Source organism: Chiloscyllium plagiosum, unplaced genomic scaffold (assembly GCF_037043375.1).
Source record: "Chiloscyllium plagiosum isolate Xiang-an unplaced genomic scaffold, Cpla_swu_hap1 HiC_scaffold_9, whole genome shotgun sequence".
Classification (NCBI taxonomy): Eukaryota; Metazoa; Chordata; class Chondrichthyes; order Orectolobiformes; family Hemiscylliidae; genus Chiloscyllium; species Chiloscyllium plagiosum.
In genome coordinates this window covers 9,111,854-9,138,253 of record NW_028270147.1, presented here as the reverse complement: position 1 = coordinate 9,138,253, position 26,400 = coordinate 9,111,854, and the positions used below count along the sequence as shown (strand labels likewise).

General features: G+C 43.8%; 1 protein-coding gene across 17 annotated transcripts in view; it reads left to right on the top strand.

Annotated features, from left to right (window-relative positions):
• The window catches only part of adgrl2a (adhesion G protein-coupled receptor L2a), a 1,095,933-nt gene that overhangs the window by 982,845 nt on the left and 86,688 nt on the right, over positions 1 to 26,400 (top strand). For all 17 annotated transcript variants that reach the window (XM_087990388.1, XM_087990387.1, XM_087990393.1 and 14 more), the window contains one exon: positions 5,133 to 5,316. In XM_087990388.1, coding sequence (XP_087846514.1) covers positions 5,133 to 5,316 — 184 coding nt within the window. The remainder of the gene's footprint in view (positions 1 to 5,132; positions 5,317 to 26,400) is intronic.

The window sequence follows — 26,400 nt, the reverse complement described above, 5'->3', positions numbered from 1 at the left end:
TGGATTAAGGGTTCACCCATTCTCTGTTGAGGTTCTGGTAGGGAGTTAAATTTTGTGGAATTCTTCATCACAGAGGGCAGTCGAAGCCAGGTCATTAAAAACATTCACATCTGAGATAGATTTTTAATCAGTCAGGGTATCAAGGGTTATAGGGAAAAGGCAAGACAATGGTGTTGAGAATGATCACATTCGCCATACTCCTGTTTGATTTATTATTGGTGGACTGTTAATCCAGAGATCCCGATAATGTTCTGGGGATCCGCGTTCAAATCCTGCTGCACTAGATGGTGGAATTAAGAGTCTAATGATAGCCGTGAATCCATTGCTGATCATTGGAAAAGCCCATCTGATTCACTAATATCCTTTAGGGAAGGAAATCTGCCGCCCTTACCTGGTCTGGCCTACCTGTGACTGCAAACCCACAGCAATGTGGTTGATTGTTAACTGCCCTCTGGGGCAATTAGGGATGGACTATAAATGCTAGCCTAGCCAGCGACACCCTCACCTTGTGAGTAAATAAAATAAAAGTTTACATACTGTGTTTATAATCAATGCTCTTTCTACAAAAAAAAAATTCCAAATCATCACAGTGGCTCAGTGGTTTGCACTGCTGCCTCACAGCGCTGGGGACCTGGGTTTGATTCCCTCCTTGGACGACTGTCTGTGTGGAGTTTGCATATTCTCCCCGTGTCTGCATGGGATTCCTCCGGCTGCTCCAGGTTCCTCCCACAATCCAAAGATGGGCCGATTAGGGTGGATTTGCCATTGGGAAATGCAAGGTTGCAGGGGTAGGGTATGTGGGGTTGAAGGGTCAGTTTAGACTTGATGGGCCAAATAGCCTGCCTTCAAGATGTAGGGATTCGACCAAATTGTTTTTTGTAATCTTAAACAAGTTCATTATTCATGACATCGGGTACCTTCACAGTGCAGACAATAAGCACAGAGCTGTATTGTTGAAATGAGTAACAGCAAAAAAATGCCCTCAATAGACCAATCTCTCCACCTTCATAGTTAATAGCTGGAGTAGAATTGATATTAACATTTTGACTATTCAGTCTCCGATTAGACCAGGGGGAGAAAAACCTGTTATGCCACATCTCAGTACCTTCCACCTGGTAGGAAGGTCATTGTGGCTAAGAAATTAGACAGAAAGAGGATATTAAGATGGATTAGGCTAATTAATCTTATACTGACAGCAGCCTTGGTAGCTTTTTTCTAATCATTCTTGTAGGTACAAAGCACTGCTTAAAATCATCTTCCTTTTTTTTATTTGCATAAAGTGCCTTGTTACTAGAGCTGGTTATGTTAATACTGGCCAGATAATGTGAAGATGGGAGGAGAGAAAGGTTAACGTCTTGTACTAAATTGCACAATTCTGGAATACAGTATGATTCACTCTCTTTAATTCACTGTTTTACAACGCCTACACATTACAGCATGGAACTGAGTAACTGATTAAATTGATCCAATTTAATTACTTTCAGACAGGATTATAATGGCCTCCAGCTCACCTGATGAAGGAGCAGTGCTCCCAAAGCTTGTGATTTCAAATAAACCTGTTGGACTGTAACTTGGCATTGTGTGACTTCTGACTTTGTCCACCCCAGTCCAACACTGGCACCCCCACATCAAAAAATAATGTTTGGTAGCTGGTCAGTTGGACAGAGCTCTTTGCTTGAGTTCAAAGTTCTGTTCAGAGTCTCGCTGATTGTTTTCCTTCCAATCACTGAGGAAGAGAGAGAGAGAGAGAGAAACACACACAGACCTGTCTTGGCTGGGAGACTTCCCAAAGGTCAAAGTGCAAGTGCCCTGCCTCCATTCTTTGACAATATGTAGCGTAAAATAAATCCAAACCTGTTGCAAAGGTAACAAATCCAGCTTCCCCTGACTTTCTATAATGAGTAAATGAACATCATAAGAGTTCCACATTTGAGCTGTTTTAAAAAAAAACTGGTTCAGTTTCTGTCATACAGCAGCAGCCGACCTTCCATTTCTCCGAGGATGTATTCCAAAGAAAAAGATGTCATCCTTACAAAGGGAGGAACAGGAAAATCAAAGTTTCAGGCTAAAGCCCTTCACCAATTCTTGATGAAGGGCTTTTGCCCGAAACGTCGATTCTCCTGCTCCTCGGATGCTGCCTGTCCTGCTGTGCTTTTCCAGCACCACTCTGATCTAAACTCTGGTTTCCAGCATCTGCAGCCCTCACTTTTGCCATCCTTACAAAGGGAGTCAAGGGCTGTGGGGATCAAGCTGGAAAGTGGAATTCAGATCACAATCTGATCAAGCACAATCTGCTTGAGTAGTGGTCCCGGCTCGAGGGTGACATCGCTCTTCTGATCTTTTAGCACCTTCAAAAGCCATCTTTTAATGTACCTTTCAGTCTAAATCTTTGCATGTTTCCACTAGCCCTTCTAAACAGCTGCTTGTTGTCTCTGCTGTCCTCTCACAACCTCCCAGAGTTGGAAGAGTCTTGGCATGTTGCATTACATTAAACAATAGCGACTTGGGATTTTTACAGTGTAACGTAACCTCTTTTGCGCTGGGCAATATCCGCAAGCAAACTTGGCGTGAGGAAAGGAGACGTGAAGGCAAATAGCTAAAAAACTTCAACTGAAAACAAAATACTGCAGAGGCTGAAAACCTGAAACAAACACAGAGATGTTGGAAAAACTCAGCAGGTTTGGCAGCACCTGTGGTGGAAGAAACAGTTAACATTTCGAGTCTGGGGTGACTTTTTTTTCTGAATTCTGAAGAAGTCATTCTGCACACAGAACATTGACTCTGTTCCTCTCATTCTACAGATGCTGCCAGACCTGCTGAGTTTCTCCAGTGCACTCTGTTTGGCTGAAAGCTTTGTTGAAGATGTAGACCTTAAGGAGTGTCACCAAAGAAGAAAGGAAGATGCAGAGATGGAAAGGTTTAGTGATGGAATTCCAGGGCTTGGGGGCCCATGCAACTTCAATAATAATTACAAACAAAATACCCAAAAGGCCAGAATTAGATGGATATGGTTGTCTCGGATTTCTGTGAGACAGTGAGGTCTGCAGATGCTGAAAATCAGAGCTGAGAGTGTGGTGCTGGAAAATCCCAGCAGGTCAGGCAGCATCTGAGGAGCAGGAAAATCGACGTTTCGGACCAGACCATTCCCGATGAAGGGCTTATGCCCGAAACGTCGATTTTCCTGCTCCTCAGATGTTGCCTGACCTGTTGTGCTTTTCCAGCAACACTCTCTCAACTCAAATTACTGTGAGGTCAGAAATAGGAGGAAGGCGTCACCATGGAAGGATGTGAAAATAACAACATTTTTTAAAATGAGGTATTGCTTAATAAAGAATTTATTTAAGGATGTTGCCAGGGTTGGAGGGTTTGACCTCTAGGGAGAGGCTGAATAGGCTGGGGCTATTTTCCCTGGAGGGTCAGAGGCTGAGGGTGACCTTATAGAGGTTTATAAAATCATGAGGGGCATGGATAGGATAAATAGGCAAGGTCCTCTCCCTGGGGTGGGGGAGTCCAGAACTAGAGGGCATAGGTTTAGGGTGAGAGGAGAAAGATATAAAAGGGACCTAAGGGGCAACCTTTCCACACAGAGGGTGGTACGTGTATGGAATGAGCTGCCAGAGGAAGTGGTGGAGGCTGGTACAGTTACAGCATTTAAAAGGCATCTGGATGGGTATATGAATAGGAAGGGTTTTGAGTGGTATGGGCCAAATTCTGGCAATTAGGACTTGATTAATTTAGAATATCTGATCAGCATGGACAAATGGACTGAAGGATGCTGTGCTATCTCTATGACTCTAAGATCAGAGAAGAAAGACTTAATGTGAGCCTAGCCCAATTTTGGATCACTTTTTTCACTGGAGTGTAGGAGGTTGAGAAGTGACCTCGTGGAAGTTTACAAAATAATAAGAGGTATAGATAGAGTTATCTTTTCCATTGGATGGGAAATGTCAAGACTGGGGGGCACATTTTTAAGGTGAGAAAAGAGAAATTAAAACAGATACAAGCGATAATTTTTTTTATATGGGGTGGTTTGAGTGTGGAATGAACATCCTGAGGAAATGGTGGATGTGAGTGCAATCAAACATTTAAAAGACGTTTTTATAAGTACATGAAATGGAAAGTTTTGGAGAGATACGGGCCAGGGGCAGCTAGGTGGAACTAGTTTAGTTTGAGATTATGTTCAGCATGGACCGTTTGGACTGAGGTAAAAACAATGACTACAGATGGTATTCCTGATGAAGGGCTTTTGCCCGAAACGTCGATTTCGAAGCTCCTTGGATGCTGCCTGAACTGCTGTGCTGTTCCAGCACCACTAATGCATGTTTGGACTGAGTCCTGTTTCCATGCTGTATGACACTAAATACGTACTTCTTGTGAATGAATATAAAAAAAAAACGTAGAAGGCAGATTGTGGGTTACGAGGCAGGAGGACTTTTGAAATGTTTGTTTTAACTCATTCATGGGAATTGGGCATCACTAACTTGGCCAGCATTTGTTACCCATCCCTAATTGCCAAGAGGGCAGTTAAGAGTTGACCACTTGCTGTGGGTCTGGAGTCACACGTCAGCCAGATCAAGTAAGGATGATACCTTAGTTCCCTCTCCCTTAATATGCACATACCTAACAGGAATCTGCCAAGATCTGGTTTGAGGTTGGCTGACAGACTCCATACCCTCCTTAATCTTTAGAATGGCCAAGTTTCTAAATTCCTGTCACTGTTTGATTTTGGCCAACAGTGCTGGACAACAGACCTCTGATTTCAAAATCATGAGCCTCCTGAAATGTTGAAAATAGGAGCAGGAGTAGGCCATTCAGCCCTTCAGGCCTGCTCGCCCATTCATAACAATCATGGCTGATCATCCAACACATTACCTTCATCCAACTCATTCTTAAAATCGTGCAACAAATTGGCTTTGACTACTTTCTGTGGAGGCAGATTCCACAGGCTAACAACTCTTGTGGTCTCCCTCCACTATCAGGAACATCCTTTTTACATCCTGTCAGGACTCCCCCCACTAGAAGGAAAGGCTTGACATGTTAACCTGACTGTATGTTTGTGGATGAGCCAGGGTAGTAATGATGCCAAACCTTTTGCTCTTCCTCTCCCCTTCCCCCACCCCCGGTGACACCAGGCCATTGTAGACACCGTTGACAATCTGCTGAGACCGGAAGCTCTGCAGTCGTGGAAGGATATGAATGCAACGGAACAGGCCCACGCAGCGACGCTGCTGCTCGATACATTGGAAGAAGGTGCCTTCGTCTTGGCCGACAACCTCATGGAGCCAACCACCGTCACGGTGCCCACTGATAACATAGGTGAGTGGCTTTGCTCTGGTTATCTTAGCACAGGTCAAGATCAGGCAAGGCATGGGGGGAGCCAGAGCTGGGGTTGTCCTTCCTGTTGAGTGGTCTCCTTCCAATCGGAAAGATGTTGTGAAACTTGAAAGGGTTCAGAAAAGATTTACAAGGATGTTGCCAGGGCTACAGGGAGAGGCTGAACAGGCGGGGGCTGTTTTCCCTGGAGCATTGGAGGCTGAGGGGTTATAGAGTCACAGAGATGTACAGCATGGAAACAGACCCTTCGGTCCAACCCATCCATGCCGACCAGTTATCCCAACCCAATCTAGTCCCACCTGCCAGCACCCGACCCATATCCCTCCAAACCCTTCCTATTCATGTACCCATCCAAATGCCTCTTAAACATTGTAATTGTACCAGCCTCCACCATATCCTCTGGCAGCTCATTCCATACATGCACCACCCTCTGCGTGAAAAAGTTGCCCCTTAGGTCTCTTTTATATCTTTCCCCTCTCACCCTAAACCTATGCCCTCTAGTTCTGGACTCCCTGATCCCAGGGAAAAGTCTTTGTTTATTTATCCTATCCATGCCCCTCATAATTTTGTAAATCTCTATCAGGTCACCCTCAGCCTCCGACACTCCAGGGAATACAGCCCCAGCCTGTTCAGCCTCTCCCTGTAGCTCAAATCTTCCAATCCTGGCAACATCCTTGTAAATCTTTTCTGAATCCTTTCAAGTTTCACAACATCTTTCCGATAGGAAGGAGACCAGAATTGCATGCAATTATCCAACAGTGGCCTAACCAATGTCCTGTACAGCTGCAACATGACCTCCCAACTCCTGTACTCAATACTCTGACCAATAAAGGAAAGCATACCAAACGCCTTCTTCATTATCCTATCTACCTGTGACTCCACTTACTCCAAGGTCTCTTTGTTCAGCAACACTCGCTAGGACCTTATTATTAAGTGTATAAGTCCTGCTAAGATTTGCTTTCCCAAAATGCAGCACCTCACATTTATCTGAATTAAGCTCCATCTGCCACTTCTCAGCCCATTGGCCCATCTGGTCCAGATCCTGTTCTAATCTGAGGTGACCCTCTTCGCTGTCCTCCAATTGGGTTACAAAATTATGAGGGGCATGGATAGGGTAAATAGACAAAGTGGAGAAAGTGAGGTCTGCAGATGCTGGAGATCAAAGTTGAAACTTTATTGCTCGAACAGCACAGCAGGTCAGGCAGCATCCAGGGAACAGGAGATTCGACGTTTCGGGCACAGGCCCTTCTTCAGGAATGGCCTGAAGAAGGGCCTGTGCCCGAAACGTTGAATCTCCTGTTCCCTGGATGCTGCCTGACCTGCTGTGCTGTTCCAGCAATAAAGTTTCAACCTAAATAGACAAAGTCTTTTCCCTGGGGTCGGGGAGTCCAGAACTAGAAGGCATAGGTTTAGGGTGAGAGGAGAAAGATATAAAAGAGACCTACAGGTCAACGTTTTCACTCAGAGGATGATACATGTATGGAATGAGCTGCCAGAAGATGTGGTGGAGGCTGGTACAATTGCAACATTTAAGAGGCATTTGGATGGGTATATGAATAGGAAGGGTTTGGAGGGATATGGGCCGGGTGCTGGCAGGTGGGACTAGATTGGCTTGGGATATGTGGTCGGCATGGACGGGTTTGACCGAAGGGTTTGTTTCCATGCTGTACATCTCTATAACTCTATGACTGTATGAGGTGCCTTTCATTTTGTAGTGACTTCTACCACCATTGCAGTCAGCGCAGTACCTGCTGAGGTGTATTTATGTGGCTTGTGTATGGATCTATCCCCAGAACAACTTATTTTTAATCTGTCCTCAATCAAGGCCAGGCCATTTTAGAAGGATAAATGGGGAGAGAGGTATCTCATAGAAACCTAGAAAATTCTAACAGAACTAAACGAGTGTGAAAGCAGCTAGGATGTTCCCAATGATCAGGGACTCGGAACCAGAAGTCGCAGTCTGAGGATATGGGTAGGCCATTTAGGAGAAAGATAAGGCCAACATTTGAGCGGCACAGTGGTTAGCACTGCTGCCTCACAGCGCCAGGGACCTGGGTTCGATTCCAGCCTCAGCGACTGTCTGTGCATTCGGATTTCTACCGACTGCTCTGATTTCTTCCAAACATGTTCAGATTAGGTGGATTGGCCTTGCCAAATTGCCCCTTAATGTCCCGGGATGTATAGACCGAGTAGGTTGGCCATGCGAAGTGCAGGGTTATAGGGATGGGATGAGGTGTGGGTCTGGGAGGGATGCTCTTTGACAGGTCAGTGTGGACTCGATGGGCCAATGGCCTGCTTCCACACTGTCAGGATTCTCTGGCTCTTCACAACCATCTCACTCATGGTTGAAGTCACTACAGAGCCTCAGTTCACCAGTAGGAACTAACCTAGGCACATGTGGGTCTCTCACCAGCTGGCATTGATGATAGGTACTACCCTGTCGGCAGCTTTGCCACCTCAGGCGGGGGGGAGCAGTTCCACAATCAAAGACATGCAGCTCCCTGGTCAAAAGTCAAGGCTCACCCCACCTCTGCCCTTGCTGCTCAATCTCCCTTCCCATCTCCTTGTGACTCCCAGTCCAAATATCTCCTCTGAGTCACTTAGCTCTGTCCTGTCTTGACACAACCCTGGGACCATTGGGGATGGAAAATCGATGTTTCAGGCAAAAGCCCTTCAGGGAGGGAATTCCTGATTAAGGGCTTTAGCCCGAAACATTGATTATGCTGCTCCTCGGATGCTGCCTGACCTGCTGTGCTTTTCCAGCACCACTCTAATCTAGACTCTGATCTCCAGCATCTGCAGTCCTCACTTTTGCAATTGCAAATGGACTGACTGGGGGCTAGGTTCCTTCTGACAGCAGACATGGATGGCATCCTTCATGGCATTGGTGGACACCAGAGGTAGTGACCTCAGATTGACTGGCAATGCTCACTGGGTAGGGTTCATACATTCCACCCCCCCCCCACCCCCTGCCAGCTCTGGCACAAAAGCCCTCCTGGATCTTATTCCAGGGTAAAGCTCACCACCAGCCAACTGGGGTAGAGTTTATCGGGCTGTTCAGCTGTAGGTGAGATCTCCTACACCTCCAACAGATTCCACTCTTGCTTGTCTCTGGAGTATGGATTGAACCCAGGTTTGTGTACCTTAGAGATATGAGTGCTACCCAATGAACCTTGCCTGACACTGCATATCACAGCTTGGCCTTGGTGAGACCTGCACAAACATTGGTGGCAGCGCAGGTGGTGAGGATGTGCATTTTTTTTTTTCTCAGGGGTTAGAGGGTTTGTGGAATTCCTTACTACTGTAGAAACTGGCCTGTTCACAATATTCAAGGTTGAATCATTGAAGGGGAGTCAAGGGTTATGAGGAAAAGGCAGGAAAGTGGATTTGAGGATCATGATCTCATTGAACACAGAGTATACTCAAAGGGCTGAATGGCCCACTTCTGCTCCTACATTGACGGTTACGGCCTGACAAGAAGCATCAATCTTTCCATCGCATGGGAAAGAAATGTGATGATAAACTGCCCTTTCTAGAACCGAGAAATAGTCTGCGGATCAGAGAGAAGTTAGTTGTTCAGTACTGGCCATACCTAAAGAGGGATGTACACAAGGAGAGACAGGCAGAGATTGAATATAATCCTGACATCCTGAGACCATGAGGTAACAGATGTTCAGATCTCGCCTTGCGATCTGAAGATTATGGCAGGTTGCATTTCAGAGTAACAAGCCCTGGTGCTCAGTAGGATTTCAGATTATGCATTCAATAGAATCTGCCTTCCAATCATAAGCAAACAATCCCCGTATCTGATTGTTACATCAGAACCGAGACCAAAGGATGTGTACAGAACAGAGTCGCGTTAAAATAACTTGTAATTGCTTTACAGTTGGCTGCTGTCCAGTGCAAAAGCAGCAGGACTGCACTGTCTGCTAAAATAGCACAGAGCAGTCACCTCTTCAACAAAACATTAAAGATATTGCTGGAATTTAGACTTCTGTTGTGTAACACGTTGACCAGGATAGTGAAGAAGGCATTTGGAATGCTTGCCTTGATTGGTCAGTGCATTGAGTACAGGAGTTGGGAGGTCATGTTGTGGATGTGCATGACATTGGCTAGTCCACCATTGGAATAATCCATGTAATTCTCGTCTCCTTGCTATACAAAGGATGGTGTTAAACTTGAAAGGGTTCGAAAAAGATTTACAAGGATGTTGCCAGGGTTGGAGCGTTCAGCTATAGGGAGAAGCTGAATAGGCTGGGGTTATTTTCCCTGGCTGAGGGGTGACCTTATTTATCGAGGTTTATAAAATCATGAGGGGCATGGATAGGATAGCTCCTTTCTTCAGCATGAGGGAAGGCATAGGTTTAAGGGGAGAGGGGAAAGATTTAAAAGGAACCTAAGGCACAACATTTTCATGCAGAGGGTAGTGCATGTATGGAATGAGCTGCCAGACAAGGTGGTGGAGGCTGGTACAATTACAACATTTAAAAAGCATCTGGACGTGTACTTGAATAACAAGGGTTTAGAGGGATATGAGCCAAGTACTGGCAAGTGGCACCAGATTAATTTTGATATGTGGTTGGCATGGACGAGTTGGACTGAAGGGTCTATTTCCATGCTGTATATCTCTGTGACTCTATGAGCAAAGGCTGATCTCACATCTTTTCAGATTTCTGCTTTTCTGGAGAATTGGGACTGTGAACTGAGAAGACCATGCTATCTATCAATGCTATATGTTGTAATTTAGTTCGATCATGAGTGATCTGTGCCTTAGCTCCATACTTCTTCCTCTTGCTTGTGAAATGTGGGTGTTGCTAGTAATTCCAGTATTTGTTGCCCGTCCCTAATTGCCCTTGAGAGCAGTGAAGAATTAATCGCATTGCTGTGGGTGTCATGTCCCATCTTCTACTTAAATGGGCATTTGCCAATCAGATAGGAGTTTGCAACACAAGAGCAGAAATTGCTGGAGAAACTCAGCAAGGCTGGCAGCCCCTGTGGAGAGTTAATGGTTCAATTCCTGTGACTCTTCATCAGAATGGACCTCAGAAGAGTCACTGGGGCTCAAAACATTAACTGTGCTTTCTTCCCACAGACACAGCCAGACCTGGTGGGTTTCACCATCTCCCCAGTCAGTTCCCGAAGAATATTCTGTGTTTCAGTAAGGTCACCTCTCATTCTTCCACATTCCAATGAATGCAGGTCCAACCTTCATTAGTTCATAAGATACAGGAGCAGAATTAGGCCATTCGGGCTATCGAGTCTGCTCCACCCTTCGATCTTGGCTGATATGCTCCTCACCCCCATTTTCCTGCCTTCTCCCTTTCACCCCTCAACCCATTACCAAATAAAACTCTGTCTAACTCCTCCTTAAATTTACTCACTGTCCCAGCACCCGCCGCACTTTTGGGGTAGCGAATTCCACAGATTCACAACCCTTTGGAAGAAGCAGTTTCTTCTCAACTCTGTTTTAAACTTGCTACCCCATATCCTGAGACTATGTGCTCTCGTCCCAGAATGTCCCTCAAGAGGAAGCAGCCGCTCCACATCTATTTTATCCACACCTTTTATCATCTTGAATACTTCAATTTGAGATCTCCCCAACTTAATGTCTCCTCATACCTGGCCCTTCATTACTTGGAAACAGCTGAGCAAACCTTCTCTGAATTGCTTCTCATTCCACTATAACTTTCATAAGATAAGGGAGAGCTCACACTGTGTTCCTGTTCACAGTCATAAAAAAAACTCTCCTGACCTCCGTTGACAGAAGCTTATAGCCAGATCCTGGGCGAAGAGTGGATGAGGGTATCAATTTCATGTGAGCAACCCACTGGTAGCGAATTTGCAACAGGAAATTGAGGGATTTCCTGTGGAAGATCTATACCTGCTCTGGGTGTTTGACGCACACTGACTACACTGTTACCTGGGACTGACTCCTGTTTTAAATTTGTCTGATGTTGTGATGTAGCTGCGCGTGATTCTCCCGGGTGTGCAAAGGGAGTGACATCAAGTAACCTTAATGTCCAGTCATCCTGCACGAATGAAGGTAGGAACCAAATGGGGAATTACAACCCAGCTGTGGGCATCTAGTAAAACAGAATATTCTGCCACCATTCACTAGGTGGGTAGAGGTGGGCAAAAGGATTGATTGTCTACTCCTGCCTGACAATTTATACCAATCAGAGTTGTTGTTTTCAGCAGAAAACAAGAAGCAGATAATTATTGTGGTGGGTGTGGTGCTGAGAAGATCACACACAGTGCTTGGCATGAAATGAAACCTCAAATTTGACTTTCATTTTAAGTAAGGACAATTGTTTCAATTACATGCTTCATAAAATGCTGGCTGTGACTCATTACAGACTTGGTACAGTGTTAGCTGTTACAGATTGGGTACAGTGTGAGCTGTTACAGATTGGGTACAGTGTGAGCTGTTACAGATTGGGTACAGTGTTAGCTGTCGTTCATTACAGACTTGGTACAGTGTTAGCTGTGAATTATTACAAATAGGGTACAGTGTAAGCTGTGACACATTACAGATTGGATACAGTGTTAGCTGTGAGATATTCCAGAGTGGTTACAGTGTTAACGGTGAGCTGTTCAAGATTGGGTACAGTGTTAGCTGTGAATTATTACAGATTGGGTACAGTGGTGGCTGTGAATTATTACAGATTGGGTACAGTGTTAGCTGTGAATTATTACAGATTGGGTACAGTGTTAGCTGTGAATTATTACAGATTGGGTACAGTGGTGGCTGTGAGCTGTTACAGATTGGGTACAGTGTTAGCCGTGAATTATTACAGATTGGGTACAGTGTTAGCTGTGAACTGTTACAGATTGGGTACAGTGTTAGCTGTGAATTATTACAGATTGGGTACAGTGTTAGCTGTGAACCGTTACAGATTGGGTACAGTGTTAGCTGTGAATTATTACAGATTGGGTACAGCGTTAGCTGTGAGCTATTACGGATTAGGTACAGTGTTTGCTGTGAACAATTACAGATTGGGTACAGCGTTAGCTGTGAATTAATACAGATTGGGTACAGTGTTAGCTGTGAATTATTACAGATTGGGTACAGTATTAGCTGTGAGTCATTACAGATTGGGTACAGTGTTAGCTGTGAGCCGTTACAGATTGGGTACAGTGTTAGCTGTGAATTATTACAGATTGGGTACAGTATTAGCTGTGAATTATTACAGATTGGGTTCAGCGTTAGCTGTGAGCTGTTACAGATTGGGTACAGTGTTAGCTGTGAGATATTCCAGAGTGGTTACAGTGTTATGGGTGAGCTGTTAAAGATTGGGTACAGCGTTAGCTGTGAATTATTACAGATTGGGTACAATGTTAGCTGTGAAACATTACAGATTGAGTACAATGTTAGTTGTGAGCCTTTACAGATTGGGTACAGTGTTAGCTGTGAGCTGTTACAGATTGGGTATAGTGTTAGCTGTGACACATTACAGATTGGGTCCTACGTTAGCTGTGAGCTGTTACAGATTGGGTACAGTGTTGCCGTGAATTATTACAGATTGGGTACAGTGTTAGCTGTGAGCTGTTACAGATTGGGTACAGTGTTAGCTGCGACACATTACAGATTGGGTACAGTGTTAGCTGGGAAACATTACAGATTGAGTACAATGTTAGTTGTGAGCCTTTACAGATTGGGTACAGTGTTAGCTGTGAGCTGTTACAGATTGGGTATAGTGTTAGCTGTGACACATTACAGATTGGGTCCTACGTTAGCTGTGAGCTGTTACAGATTGGGTACAGTGTTGCCGTGAATTATTACAGATTGGGTACAGTGTTAGCTGTGAGCTGTTACAGATTGGGTACAGTGTTAGCTGCGACACATTACAGATTGGGTACAGCGTCAGCTGTGTGCCTTTACAGATTGGGTACTGTGTTAGCTGGGAATTATTACAGATTGGGTACAGTGTTATTGGTGAGCTGTTACAGATTGGGTACAGTGTTAGCTGTGAATTATTACAGATTGGGTACAGTGTTAGCTGTGAGCTGTTACAGATAGGGTACAGTGGTGGCTGTGAGCTGTTACAGATTGGGTTCAGTGTTAGCTGTGAGCTGTTACAGATTGGGTACAATGTTAGCTGTGAATTATTACAGATTGGGTACAGTGTTAGCTGTGAACCATTACAGATTGGGTACAGTGTTAGCTGTGAATTATTACAGATTGGGTACAGCGTTAGCTGTGAGCTATTACGGATTAGGTACAGTGTTTGCTGTGAACAATTACAGATTCGGTACTGCGTTAGCTGTGAATTAATACAGATTGGGTACAGTGTTAGCTGTGAATTATTACAGATTGGGTACAGTGTTAGCTGTGAGTCATTACAAATTGGGTACAGTGTTAGCTGTGAATTATAACAGATTGGGTACAGTGTTAGCTGTGAGTCATTACAAATTGGGTACAGTGTTAGCTGTGAATTATAACAGATTGGGTATAGTGTTAGCTGTGAATTATTACAGATTGGGTTCAGCGTTAGCTGTGAGCTGTTACAGATTCGGTACAGCGTTAGCTGTGAATTAATACAGATTGGGTACAGTGTTAGCTGTGAATTATTACAGATTGGGTACAGTGTTAGCTGTGAGTCATTACAAATTGGGTACAGTGTTAGCTGTGAGTCATTACGAATTGGGTACAGTGTTAGCTGTGAATTATAACAGATTGGGTATAGTGTTAGCTGTGAATTATTACAGATTGGGTTCAGCGTTAGCTGTGAGCTGTTACAGATTGGGTACAGTGTTAGCTGTGAGATATTCCAGAGTGGTTACAGTGTTATGGGTGAGCTGTTAAAGATTGGGTACAGTGTTAGCTGTGTATTATTACAGATTGAGTACAATGTCAGTTGTGAGCCTTTACAGATTGGGTACAGTGTTAGCTGTGAGCTGTTACAGATTGAGTATAGTGTTAGCTGTGACACATTACAGATTGGGTACAACGTTAGCTGTGAATTATTTCAGATTGGGTACAGTGTTAGCTGTGAGCTATTACAGATTGGGCACAGTGTTAGCTGTGAGCTGTTACAGATTGGGTACAGTGTTAGCCGTGAATTATTACAGATTGGGTACAGTGTTAGCTGTGAGCCATTACAGATTGGGTACAGTGTTAGCTGTGAGTTATTACAGATAGGGTCCAGCGTTACCTGTGAATTATTACAGATTGGGTACAACGTTAGCTGTGAACTATTACAGATTGGGTACAGTGTTAGCTGTGAATTATTTCGGATTGGGTACAGTGTTAGCTGTGAGCTGTTACAGATTGGGTACAGCGTTTGCTGTGAATTATTACAGATTGGGTACAGCGTTAGCTGTGAGTTATTACAGATTGGGTACAGTGTTAGCTGTGAGCTATTACAGATTGGGTACAGTATTAGCTGTGAGCTATTACAGATTGGGTACAGTGTTTGCTGTGAATAATTATAGATTGTGTACAGTGTTAGCTGTGAATTATTACAGATTGGGTACAGCGCTAGCTGTGAATTATTACAGATTGGGTACAGTGTTAGCTGTGTACGTTTGCAGATTGGGTACAGTGTTATTGGTGAGCTGTTACAGATTGGGTACAGTGTTAGCTGTGAATTATTACAGATTGGGTACAGTGTTATTGGTGAGCTGTTACAGATTGGGTACAGTGTTAGCTGTGAATTATTACGGATTGGGTACAGTGTTAGCTGTGAATTATTACAGATTGGGTACAGTGTTATTGGTGAGCTGTTACAGATTGGGTACAGTGTTAGCTGTGAGCTGTTACAGTTTTCTGTACAGTGTTAGCCGTGAATTATTACAGATTGGTTACAGTGTTAGCTGTGAACTGTTACAGAATGGGTACAGTGTTAGCTGTGAGCTGTTACAGATTGGGTACAGTGTTAGCTGCGACACATTACAGATCGGGTACAGCGTCAGCTGTGTGCGTTTACAGATTGGGTACCGTGTTAGCTGGGAATTATTACAGATTGGGTACAGTGTTATTGGTGAGCTGTTACAGATTGGGTACAGTGTTAGCTGTGAATTATTACAGATTGGGTACAGTGTTATTGGTGAGCTGTTACAGATTGGGTACAGTGTTAGCTGTGAATTATTACGGATTGGGTACAGTGTTAGCTGTGAATTATTACAGATTGGGTACAGTGTTATTGGTGAGCTGTTACAGATTGGGTACAGTGTTAGCTGGGAATTATTACAGATTGGGTACAGTGTTATTGGTGAGCTGTTACAGATTGGGTACAGTGTTAGCTGTGAGCTGTTACAGTTTTCTGTACAGTGTTAGCCGTGAATTATTACAGATTGGTTACAGTGTTAGGTGTGAACTGTTACAGAATGGGTACAGTGTTAGCTGTGAGCTGTTACAGATTGGGTACAGTGTTAGCTGCGACACATTACAGATTGGGTACAGCGTCAGCTGTGTGCCTTTACAGATTGGGTACCGTGTTAGCTGGGAATTATTACAGATTGGGTACAGTGTTATTGGTGAGCTATTACAGATTGGGTACAGCGTTTGCTGTGAATTATTACAGATTGGGTACAGCGTTAGCTGTGAGTTATTACAGATTGGGTACAGTGTTAGCTGTGAGCTATTACAGATTGGGTACAGTATTAGCTGTGAGCTATTACAGATTGGGTACAGTGTTTGCTGTGAATAATTATAGATTGTGTACAGTGTTAGCTGTGAATCATTACAGATTGGGTACAGCGCTAGCTGTGAATTATTACAGATTGGGTACAGTGTTAGCTGTGAGCTATTACAGATTGGGTACAGTGTTAGCTCTGAGCTATTACAGATTGGGTACAGTGTTTGCTGTGAATAATTACAGATTGGATACAGGGTTAGCTGTGAGCTATTACAGATTGGGTACAGTGTTTGCTGTGAATAATTACAGATTGAGTACAGCGTTAGCTGTGAATTATTACAGATTGGGTACAGCGTTAGCTGTGAGCTATTACAGATTGGGTACAGTGTTTGCTGTGAATTATTACAGATTGGGTACAGTGTTAGCTGTGAGCTGTTACAGATTGGGTACAGTGTTAGCCGTGAATTATTACAGATTGGGTACAGTGTTAGCTGTGAGCCATTACAGATTGGGTACAGTGTTAGCTGTGTGTTATTACAGATTGGGTCCAGCGTTACCTGTGAATTATTACAGATTGGGTACAGTGTTAGCTGTGAGCTGTTACAGATTGGGTATAGTGTTAGCTGTGACACATTACAGATTGGGTCCTACGTTAGCTGTGAGCTGTTACAGATTGGGTACAGTGTTGCCGTGAATTATTACAGATTGGGTACAGTGTTAGCTGTGAATTATTACAGATTGGGTACAGTGTTAGCTGTGAGCTGTTACAGATTGGGTACAGTGTTAGCTGCGACACATTACAGATCGGGTACAGCGTCAGCTGTGTGCGTTTACAGATTGGGTACCGTGTTAGCTGGGAATTATTACAGATTGGGTACAGTGTTATTGGTGAGCTGTTGCAGATTGGATACAGTGTTAGCTGTGAATTATTACAGATTGGGTACAGTGTTAGCTGTGAGCTGTTACAGATTGGGTACAGTGTTAGCTGTGAGCTATTACAGATTGGGTACAGTGCTGTGAATTATTACAGATGGGGTACAGTGTTTGCTGTGAATTATTACAGATTGGGTACAGTGTTAGCTGTGAGCTATTACAGATTGGGTACAGTGTTAGCCGTGAATTATTACAGATTGGGTACAGTGTTAGCTGTGAACTGTTACAGATTGGGTACAGTGTTAGCTGCGACACATTACAGATTGGGTACAGCGTCAGCTGTGTGCCTTTACAGATTGGGTACCGTGTTAGCTGGGAATTATTACAGATTGGGTACAGTGTTATTGGTGAGCTATTACAGATTGGGTACAGTGTTAGCTGTGAGCTATTACAGATTGAGTACAGTGTTTGCTGTGAATTATTACAGATTGGGTACAGCGTTAGCTGTGAGTTATTACAGATTGGGTACAGTGTTAGCTGTGAGCTATTACAGATTGGGTACAGTATTAGTTGTGAGCTATTACAGATTGGGTACAGTGTTTGCTGTGAATAATTATAGATTGTGTACAGTGTTAGCTGTGAATCATTACAGATTGGGTACAGCGCTAGCTGTGAATTATTACAGATTGGGTACAGCGTTAGCTGTGAGCTATTACAGATTGGGTACAGTGTTTGCTGTTAATAATTACAGATTGAGTACAGCGTTAGCTGTGAATTATTACAGATTGGGTACAGGGTTAGCAGTGAGCTATTACAGATTGGGTACAGTGTTTGCTGTGAATTATTACAGATTAGGTACAGTGTTAGCTGTGAGCTGTTACAGATTGGGTACAGTGTTAGCCGTGAATTATTACAGATTGGGTACAGTGTTTGCTGTGAATAATTACAGATTGAGTACAGCGTTAGCTGTGAATTATTACAGATTGGGTACAGGGTTAGCTGTGAGCTATTACAGATTGGGTACAGTGTTTGCTGTGAATTATTACAGATTGGGTACAGTGTTAGCTGTGAGCTATTACAGATTGGGTACAGTGTTAGCCGTGAATTATTACAGATTGGGTACAGTGTTAGCTGTGAACTGTTACAGATTGGGTACAGTGTAAGCTGCGACACATTACAGATTGGGTACAGCGTCAGCTGTGTGCCTTTACAGATTGGGTACCGTGTTAGCTCGGAATTATTACAGATTGGGTACAGTGTTATTGGTGAGCTATTACAAATTGGGTACAGTGTTAGCTGTGAGCTATTACAGATTGGGTACAGTGTTTGCTGTGAATTATTACAGATTGGGTACAGCGTTAGCTGTGAGTTATTACAGATTGGGTACAGTGTTAGCTGTGAGCTATTACAGATTGGGTACAGTATTAGTTGTGAGCTATTACAGATTGGGTAAAGTGTTTGCTGTGAATAATTATAGATTGTGTACAGTGTTAGCTGTGAATCATTACAGATTGGGTACAGCGCTAGCTGTGAATTATTACAGATTGGGTACAGCGTTAGCTGTGAGCTATTACAGATTGGGTACAGTGTTTGCTGTGAATAATTACAGATTGAGTACAGCGTTAGCTGTGAATTATTACAGATTGGGTACAGGGTTAGCTGTGAGCTATTACAGATTGGGTACAGTGTTTGCTGTGAATTATTACAGATTAGGTACAGTGTTAGCTGTGAGCTGTTACAGATTGGGTACAGTGTTAGCTGTGAGCTATTACAGATTGGGTACAGTGTTTGCAGTGAATAATTACAGATTGAGTACAGCGTTAGCTGTGAATTATTACAGATTGGGTACAGCGTTAGCTGTGAGCTATTAAAGATTGGGTACAGTGTTTGCTGTGAATTATTACAGATTGGGTACAGTGTTAGCTGTCAATTATTACAGATTGGGTACAGTGTTAGCTGTGAACCGTTACAGATTGGGTACAGTGTTTGCTGTGAGCTATTACAGATTGTGTACTGTGTTAGCTGTGAATTATTACGGATTGGGTACAGTGTTACCTGTGAGCTATTACAGATTGGGTACAGTGTTATCTGTGAGTTGTTACAGATTGGTACGGTGTTAGCTGTGAATTATTACAGATTGGGTACAGTGTTATCTGTGAGCTGTTACAGATTGGGTACAGTGTTAGCTGTGAGCTATTACAGATTGGTACAGTGTTAGCTGTGAATTATTACAGATTGGGTGTAGTGTTAGCTGTGAATTATTACAAATTGGGTACAGTGTTATCTGTGAGCTGTTACTGATTGGGTACAGTGTTAGCTGTGAGCTGTTACAGATTGGGTACAGTGTTAACAGTGAATTATTACAGATTGGGTACAGCGTTAGCTGTGAATTATTACAGATTGGGTGCAGTGTTAGCTGTGAGCTATTACAGATTGGGTACAGTGTTATCTGTGAGCTGTTACAGATTGGGTACAGTGTTAGCTGTGAATTATTACACATTGGGTACATTGTTGGCTGTGAGCTATTACTGATTGGGTACAGTGTTAGCTGTGAGCTGTTACAGATTGGGTACAGTGTTAACAGTGAATTATTACAGATTGGGTACAGCGTTAGCTGTGAACTATTACAGATTGGGTACAGCATTAGCTGTGAACTATGACTGATTGGGTACAGTATTTGCTGTGAATAATCACAGATTGGATGCAGAGTTAGCTGTGAATTATTACAGATTGGGTGCAGTGTTAGCTGTGAGCTATTACAGATTGGGTTCAGTGTTAGCTGTGAGCCCTTACAGATTGGGTACAGTGTTAGCTGTGAATTATTACAGATTGGGTACAGTTTTAGCTGTGAGCTGTTACAGATTGGGTACAGTGTTAGCTGTGAGCTATTACAGATTGGGTACAGTGTTAGCTGTGAGCTGTTACAGATTGGGTACAGTGTTAGCTGTGAATTATTACAGATTGGGTACAGTGTTAGCTGTGAGCCCTTACAGATTGGGTACTGTGTTAGCTGGGAATTATTACAGATTGGGTACAGTTTTAGCTGTGAGCTGTTACGGATTGGGTACAGTGTTAGCTGTGAGCTATTACCGATTGGGTACAGTGTTAGCTGTGAATTATTACAGATTGGGTACAGTGTTAGCTGTGAGCTGTTACAGATTGGGTATAGTGTTAGCTGTGAGCTGTTACAGATTGGGTATAGTGTTAGCTGTGAGCTGTTATAGATTGGGTACATTGTTAGCTGTGAGTCATTACAGATTGGGTACAGTGTTAGCTGTGAGTCATTACAGATTGGGTACAGTGTTAGCTGTGAATTATTACAGATTGGGTTCAGCGTTAGCTGTGAGCCCTTACAGATTGGGTACAGTGTTAGCTCTGAGCTGTTACAGATTAGGTACAGTGTTATCTGTGTGCTGTTACAGATTGGGTACAGTGTTAGCTGTGAGCTGTTACAGATTGGGTACAGTGTTAGCTGTGAGCTATTACAGATTGGGTACAGTGTTAGCTGTGAGCTGTTACAGATTGGGTATAGTGTTAGCTGTGAGCTGTTATAGATTGGGTACATTGTTAGCTGTGAGTCATTACAGATTGGGTACAGTGTTAGCTGTGAGTCATTACAGATTGGGTACAGTGTTAGCTGTGAATTATTACAGATTGGGTTCAGCGTTAGCTGTGAGCCCTTACAGATTGGGTACAGTGTTAGCTCTGAGCTGTTACAGATTAGGTACAGTGTTATCTGTGTGCTGTTACAGATTGGGTACAGTGTTAGCTGTGAGCTGTTACAGATTGGGTACAGTGTTATCTGTGTGCTGTTACAGATTGGGTACAGTGTTATCTGTGTGCTCTTACAGATTGGGTACAATGTTAGATGTGAATTATTACAGATTGGGTACAGTGTTAGCTGTGAGCTGTTACAGATTGGGTACAGTGTTATCTGTGTGCTCCCTACAGATTGGGTACAACGTTAGATGTGAATTATTACAGATTGGGTACAGTGTTAGCTGTGAGCTGTTACAGATTGGGTACAGTGTTATCTGTGTGCTCTTACAGATTGGGTACAACGTTAGATGTGAATTATTACAGATTGGGTACAGTGTTAGCTGTGAGCTGTTACAGATTGGGTACAGTGTTAGCTGTGAATTATTACAGATTGGGTACAGTGTTAGCTGTGAGCTGTTACAGATTAGGTACAGTGTTAGCTGTGAGCTGTTACAGATTGGGTACAGTGTTAGCTGTGAGCTATTACAGATTGGGTACTGTGTTAGCTGTGAATTATTACAGATTGGGTACAATGTTAGCTGTGAGCAATTACAGGCCAGGTAATATGTGCATTGCTGTTTTATTTGGCATGAATTTTGAGATGTTCTCATCCCTCTTGGGTTCCCAGTAGAATTATTCAGAGAACGTTTCCAATGTTCTGCAAGTTTTAGATCTGCCTGTTTAACTCAGAAAGACTTGTAAATTTCTGAAGATGAGTCACTTGACTTAAAAGGTTAACTCTGTTAATACTGCGAGCTGCTGCATTTTGGAAAAGCAAATCGTAGCAGGACTTATACACTTAATGGTATGGTCCTAGAGAGTGTTGCTGAACAAAGAGACCTTGGAGTGCAGGTTCTTAGATCCTTGAAAGTGGAGTCGCAGGTAGGTAGGATAGTGAAGAAGGCATTTGGTATGCTTTTCTTTATTGGTCCAAATATTAAGTACAGGAGTTGGGAGGTCATGTTGCGGCTGTACAGAACATTGTTTAGGCCACTGTTGGAATATTGCGTGCAATTCTGGTCTCCTTCCTATCGGAAAGATGTGAAACCTGAAAGGGTTCAGAAAAGATTTACAAGGATGTTGCCAGGGTTGGAAGATTTGAGCTACAGGGAGAGGCTGAACAGGCTGGGGCTGTTTTCCCTGGAGCGTCGGAGGCTGAGGGGTGACCTTATAAAGGTTTACAAAATCATGAGGGGCATGGATAGGATAAATAGACAAAGTCTTTTCCCTGGAGTTGGGGAGTCCAGAATGAGAAGGCATAGGTTTAGGGTGATAGGGGAAAGATATAAAAGGGACCTAAGGGGCAACTTTTTCACGCAGAAAGTGGTACGTGTATGGAATGAGCTGCCAGAGGATGTGGTTGAGTCTGGTACAAGTGCAACATTTCACAGCCATCTGGATGGGTATATGAATAGGAAGGGTTTGGAGGGATATGGGTCGGGTGCTGGCAGGTGGGACTCGATTGGGTTAGGCTATCTGGTCAGCCTGGACGGGTTGGACTGAAGGGTCTGTTTCCATGCTGTACATCTCTATGACTCTAACATGGAAGCTGCCAGATCTGCTGCGTTTCTCCAGCACTTTCTGATTGAAATATGTGTGTTTTCTTCATTTCAGAGCTCCCTATTTTTTGAAGGGGCAGAAACATTCAGAAAATCCACTCGGGTACTCTTCACTGTTTTTTTTTCTGGTGTTAAGATTTTTCATTGGTTAGTCAGGCGAGACTAACTAAAGCCTGAGACAATTGTCTGTGTGCTGCTGCTATGAGGCTCACTGCATTCTGGGCAGGGGACTGTCTTGCTGACAAAGGGAAAGGCTTGTCATTTGTCCAAGAGGGTCTGTTGAAGCTAGATTAGCTCCAGCACCTCCTTCGGATGGTGCATCCTTGAAGCCATCAGTGTGTTGGTGGTGGACAGGGTCAGACATTGTGTCCAGTGGTACGGATATCTCGCATACGGCACGGTGGCTCAGTGGTTAGCACTGTTGCCTCACAGCACCAGGGTCCCAGGTTCGATTCTAGCCTTGGGCAACTGTCTGTGTGGAGTTTGTACATTCTCTCCGTGTCTGTGTGGGTTTTCTCCGGGTGTTCCGGTTTCCTCCCACAGTCCAAAGATGTGCAGGTCAGGTGAATTGGCCACGCTAAATTGCCCATAGTGTTAGGTGCATTAGTCTGGGTGGGTTACTCTCCAGAGAATTGGCGTGGACTGGTTGGGCCGAAGGGCCTGTTTCCACGCTGTAGAGAATCTAATACAGTCTGTTCTGCCTTCAGTCTTTGTCAGCATTGGTGGAGTGCTGCTCATCAAGATTAGTGGGGCATATTTCATTAAACTCAGTCCCTCAATTATTGAAGAATGTATGGAAATCTCTGAGGACATATGTGGTGAGTTATGCAACCTGTGGTTGCAGCCATAGCCATGATGATGACCTGTCCATTCAAGCATGTCATTCACATTGACACTCCCCGTGAGGTTGATGGTGGAAACTCAGTGTTAGTAGCTTCTGAGGTTTTCCTTCCTTTGTTGTTGATTGGTATGGAAAGAATGGAATACTGTGAACAGTTTTCAACCCCTGATCTGAAGGAAGTTATGCTGGCATTTGAGATTGGCCAGGGAAAGTTCAAAAACAAACTGTGCTGGAGAGAGTCAGCAGGTCTGGCAGAATCTGTGCAGAGAAAGAGACAAAGAAACTGCAGGTGCTAGAATCCAAAAGTAGACAAGCAGGAGGCTCGCAAAACACAGCATTACCTGAAATGTTGAATTCGCCATCTCCTGATGCTACCTGCCTTACAATGTTTTTCCAACCTCCTGCTCGAATATTTCTACAGAGAGAAAGACAAGTTTATGGTCTGAGTCCATTAACCCTTTGTCAGGGAAGATTGATTCGGTGTGGAAGGACTGCCTCATGACGAGAGGTTGAGTAGTGTGAGCCTCTACTCATTGAAGTTTAGAAGAATGAAAGACCTTATTGAAACGTACAGACCAAAGAGGTCTTGACAGGTTAGGTGCAGAGAGATTATTTCCATTCATGGCAGAGTCTCGGATCAGAGGGTGTTATCTCAGTGTAAAGAGTCACGCACTAAAGCTGAGATGGGGAAGAATTTCTTCTCTGAGGCGTGAGTCTGTCGAGGTTGTGTCATTAAGCATATTGAAGGCTGAGATGGGCAGGATTTAATCAGTTATGCAATCAAGGGTTACTGCCAGGAAATATGACAGAGGGAAGTTCAATTGAGGCATTCAAGAGGGCATTGGGTGTTTTTGGTGGGTAATAGTGCACATGGATACGGGGAAAATGCCGAAGATTGGCTTCAGATAATAAAGTCTGATTAAATAAAAGAGCTGGTGTCAGCACAATGGGCTGAATGGCCTCCTTTTGTCCTGAACTAATCCTGTGATCCTTTAAGGGTAATGGGGAAAAGGCAGAAAAATGGAGTTGATAATTATTAAATCAGCCATGATCTATTGAATGACAGAGCAGATTCAATGGGCTGAATGACTTCCTTCTTATAGTGGAAAATATGTCAATTCACACGCCAAGTTTGGATGTTGTTATCCATATCTGGAGTAGGCTACTTCATTATCCTCAGGTGCTATCAATGAAGCTGAATACCAGAATTGACAGGGCACTGACCACTCCTGATAGCACGGAGGCCAGCTGGAGAAGTAACAAAGAGGATTGATGAGGGCAGAGCAGTGGCCATGATCTATATGAACTTCAGTAAGGCGTTCGACAAGGTTCCCCATGGGAGACTGGTTAGCAAGGTTAGATCTCACATTTGGATACAGAACTGGCTCAAAGATAGAAGACAGAGGGTGGTGGTGGAGGGTTGCTTTTCAGACTGGAGGCCTGTGACCAGTGAGACCTAAGGGGCAATATTTTCACACAGAGGGTGGTGCTTGGATGGAATGAGCTGCCAGAGGGAATAATGGAGACTGGTACAATTACAGCATTTAAATGACATCTGGATTAGATTCTCTACAGTGTGGAAACAGGCCCTTTGGCACAACAGGTCCACACTGCCCCTCCGAAGAGAAACCCACTGAAACCCATTCCCCTACCCTATATTTACACCTGACTTACGCACCTAACACTCTGGGCAATTTAGCATGGCCAATTCACCTGACCTGCACATCTTTGGACTGTGGGAAGAAACTGGAGCATCCGGGGGAAACCCACGCAGACACAGGGAGAATGTGCAAACTCAACACAGACAGGCGGGAATTGAACCCAGGACCCTGGTGCTGTGACTCAACAGTGCTAACCACTGAGCCACTGTGTTGCCCAAAATTCATGTTAGTATATGAATAGGAAGGGTTTAGAGGGATATGGGACTAGATTAGGTTAGGATATCTGGTCACCGTGGACTGGTTGGACTGAAGAGTCTGTTTCCATGCTGTATGTCTCTATGGAGAAAGTCTCACAGAGGACACTGTTCTGAGGAGCTACTCTTGCACCCCAGTGGAGAACTTTCAGTAGTTAGAGCCATCTTTCTCTGTGCCTGTCATCCTTCCAGGCCATTGAAGAGATTTATTATTGACCCCAGTTGATTTCTGTTTTGCTTCGCACTCGATCCATATTACTGCCTCAACGTTGTCAAATAATCTTATCTCCCCTCTATGAAATTTAGCTCCTGTATAGAGCAGGGTTGGGATGATCTGGTCTTGAAGGCACCCGAACTGGGCTGAATCTGAGTGGGAAGGTGTCATGAGTTGTAGAGGTCTCCAGCACAGAAAAAGGCCCTTGGGCCCATTAATTGATGTCTGCCTCAATCCACAATACCACAGTTCAACAGGCAGTGAAGAAAGCTAATAGCATGCTAGCCTTCATAACAAGAAGAATTGAGTAGAGAAGCAAAGAGGTTCTTCTGCAGCTGTACAGGGCCCTGGTGAGACTGCACCTGGAATATTGTGTGCAGTTTTGGTCCAAATTTGAGGAAAGACATTCTGGCTATTGAGGGAATGCAGCGTAGGTTCACGAGGTCAATTTCCGGAATAGAGGGACTATCTTACGTTGAAAGATTGGAGCGACTGGGCTTGTATACCCTTGAGTTCAGAAGGCTGAGGGGGGATCTGATTGAGACGTATAAGATTATTAAAGGATTGGACACTCTGGAGGCAGGAAGCATATTTCCGCTGATGGATGAGTCCTGAACCAGAGGACACAGCTCAAAAATAAGGGGTAGGCCATTTAGGACAGAGTTGAGGAGAAACTTCTTCACCCAGAGAGTGGTGGCTGTGTGGAATGCTCTGCCCCAGAGGGCAGTGGAGGCTCAGTCTCTGGATTCATTTAAGAAAGAGTTGGATAGAGCTCTCAAGGATTGTGGAATCAAGGGTTATGGGGATAAGGCAGGAACAGGATACTGATTGAGGATGATCAGCCATGATCATAATGAATGGTGGTGCTGGCTTGAAGGGCAAAATGGCCTACTCCTGCACCTATTGTCTATTGTCTATTGACAGGACTGATGATGAAGGTAATAAATGGCCAGCTTGGATTTGTCCTGTTAGATGGGAGTATAAGTAGATGACCACCTGAGTTCTCAGTGCTGATACGCTACTGGAATAGATTGACCCGGGGTTTGTGAGATCAAGTTAGGGTGCGTTTTTCAGCAGAATGACCGAGGAGAAATCTGATCACAAACGTGACAGAAAAGTCTCATTCACTTGCTTATTTCTGGCCAAATAATAAGTGTGTTTTTAAAGACGTTAAAAACTCTCTGGGACTGGGAAAACACAGTAAGTTTTTTCTCCACTTTAAGGTGTTTAATAGTATCAAGAGGAAATCTATCTGCATTGTCTTCACAAATTGCATTCAATCTGCAAAATATATGTCTAGAATAAATGGCATTGCTTCTTCTTAA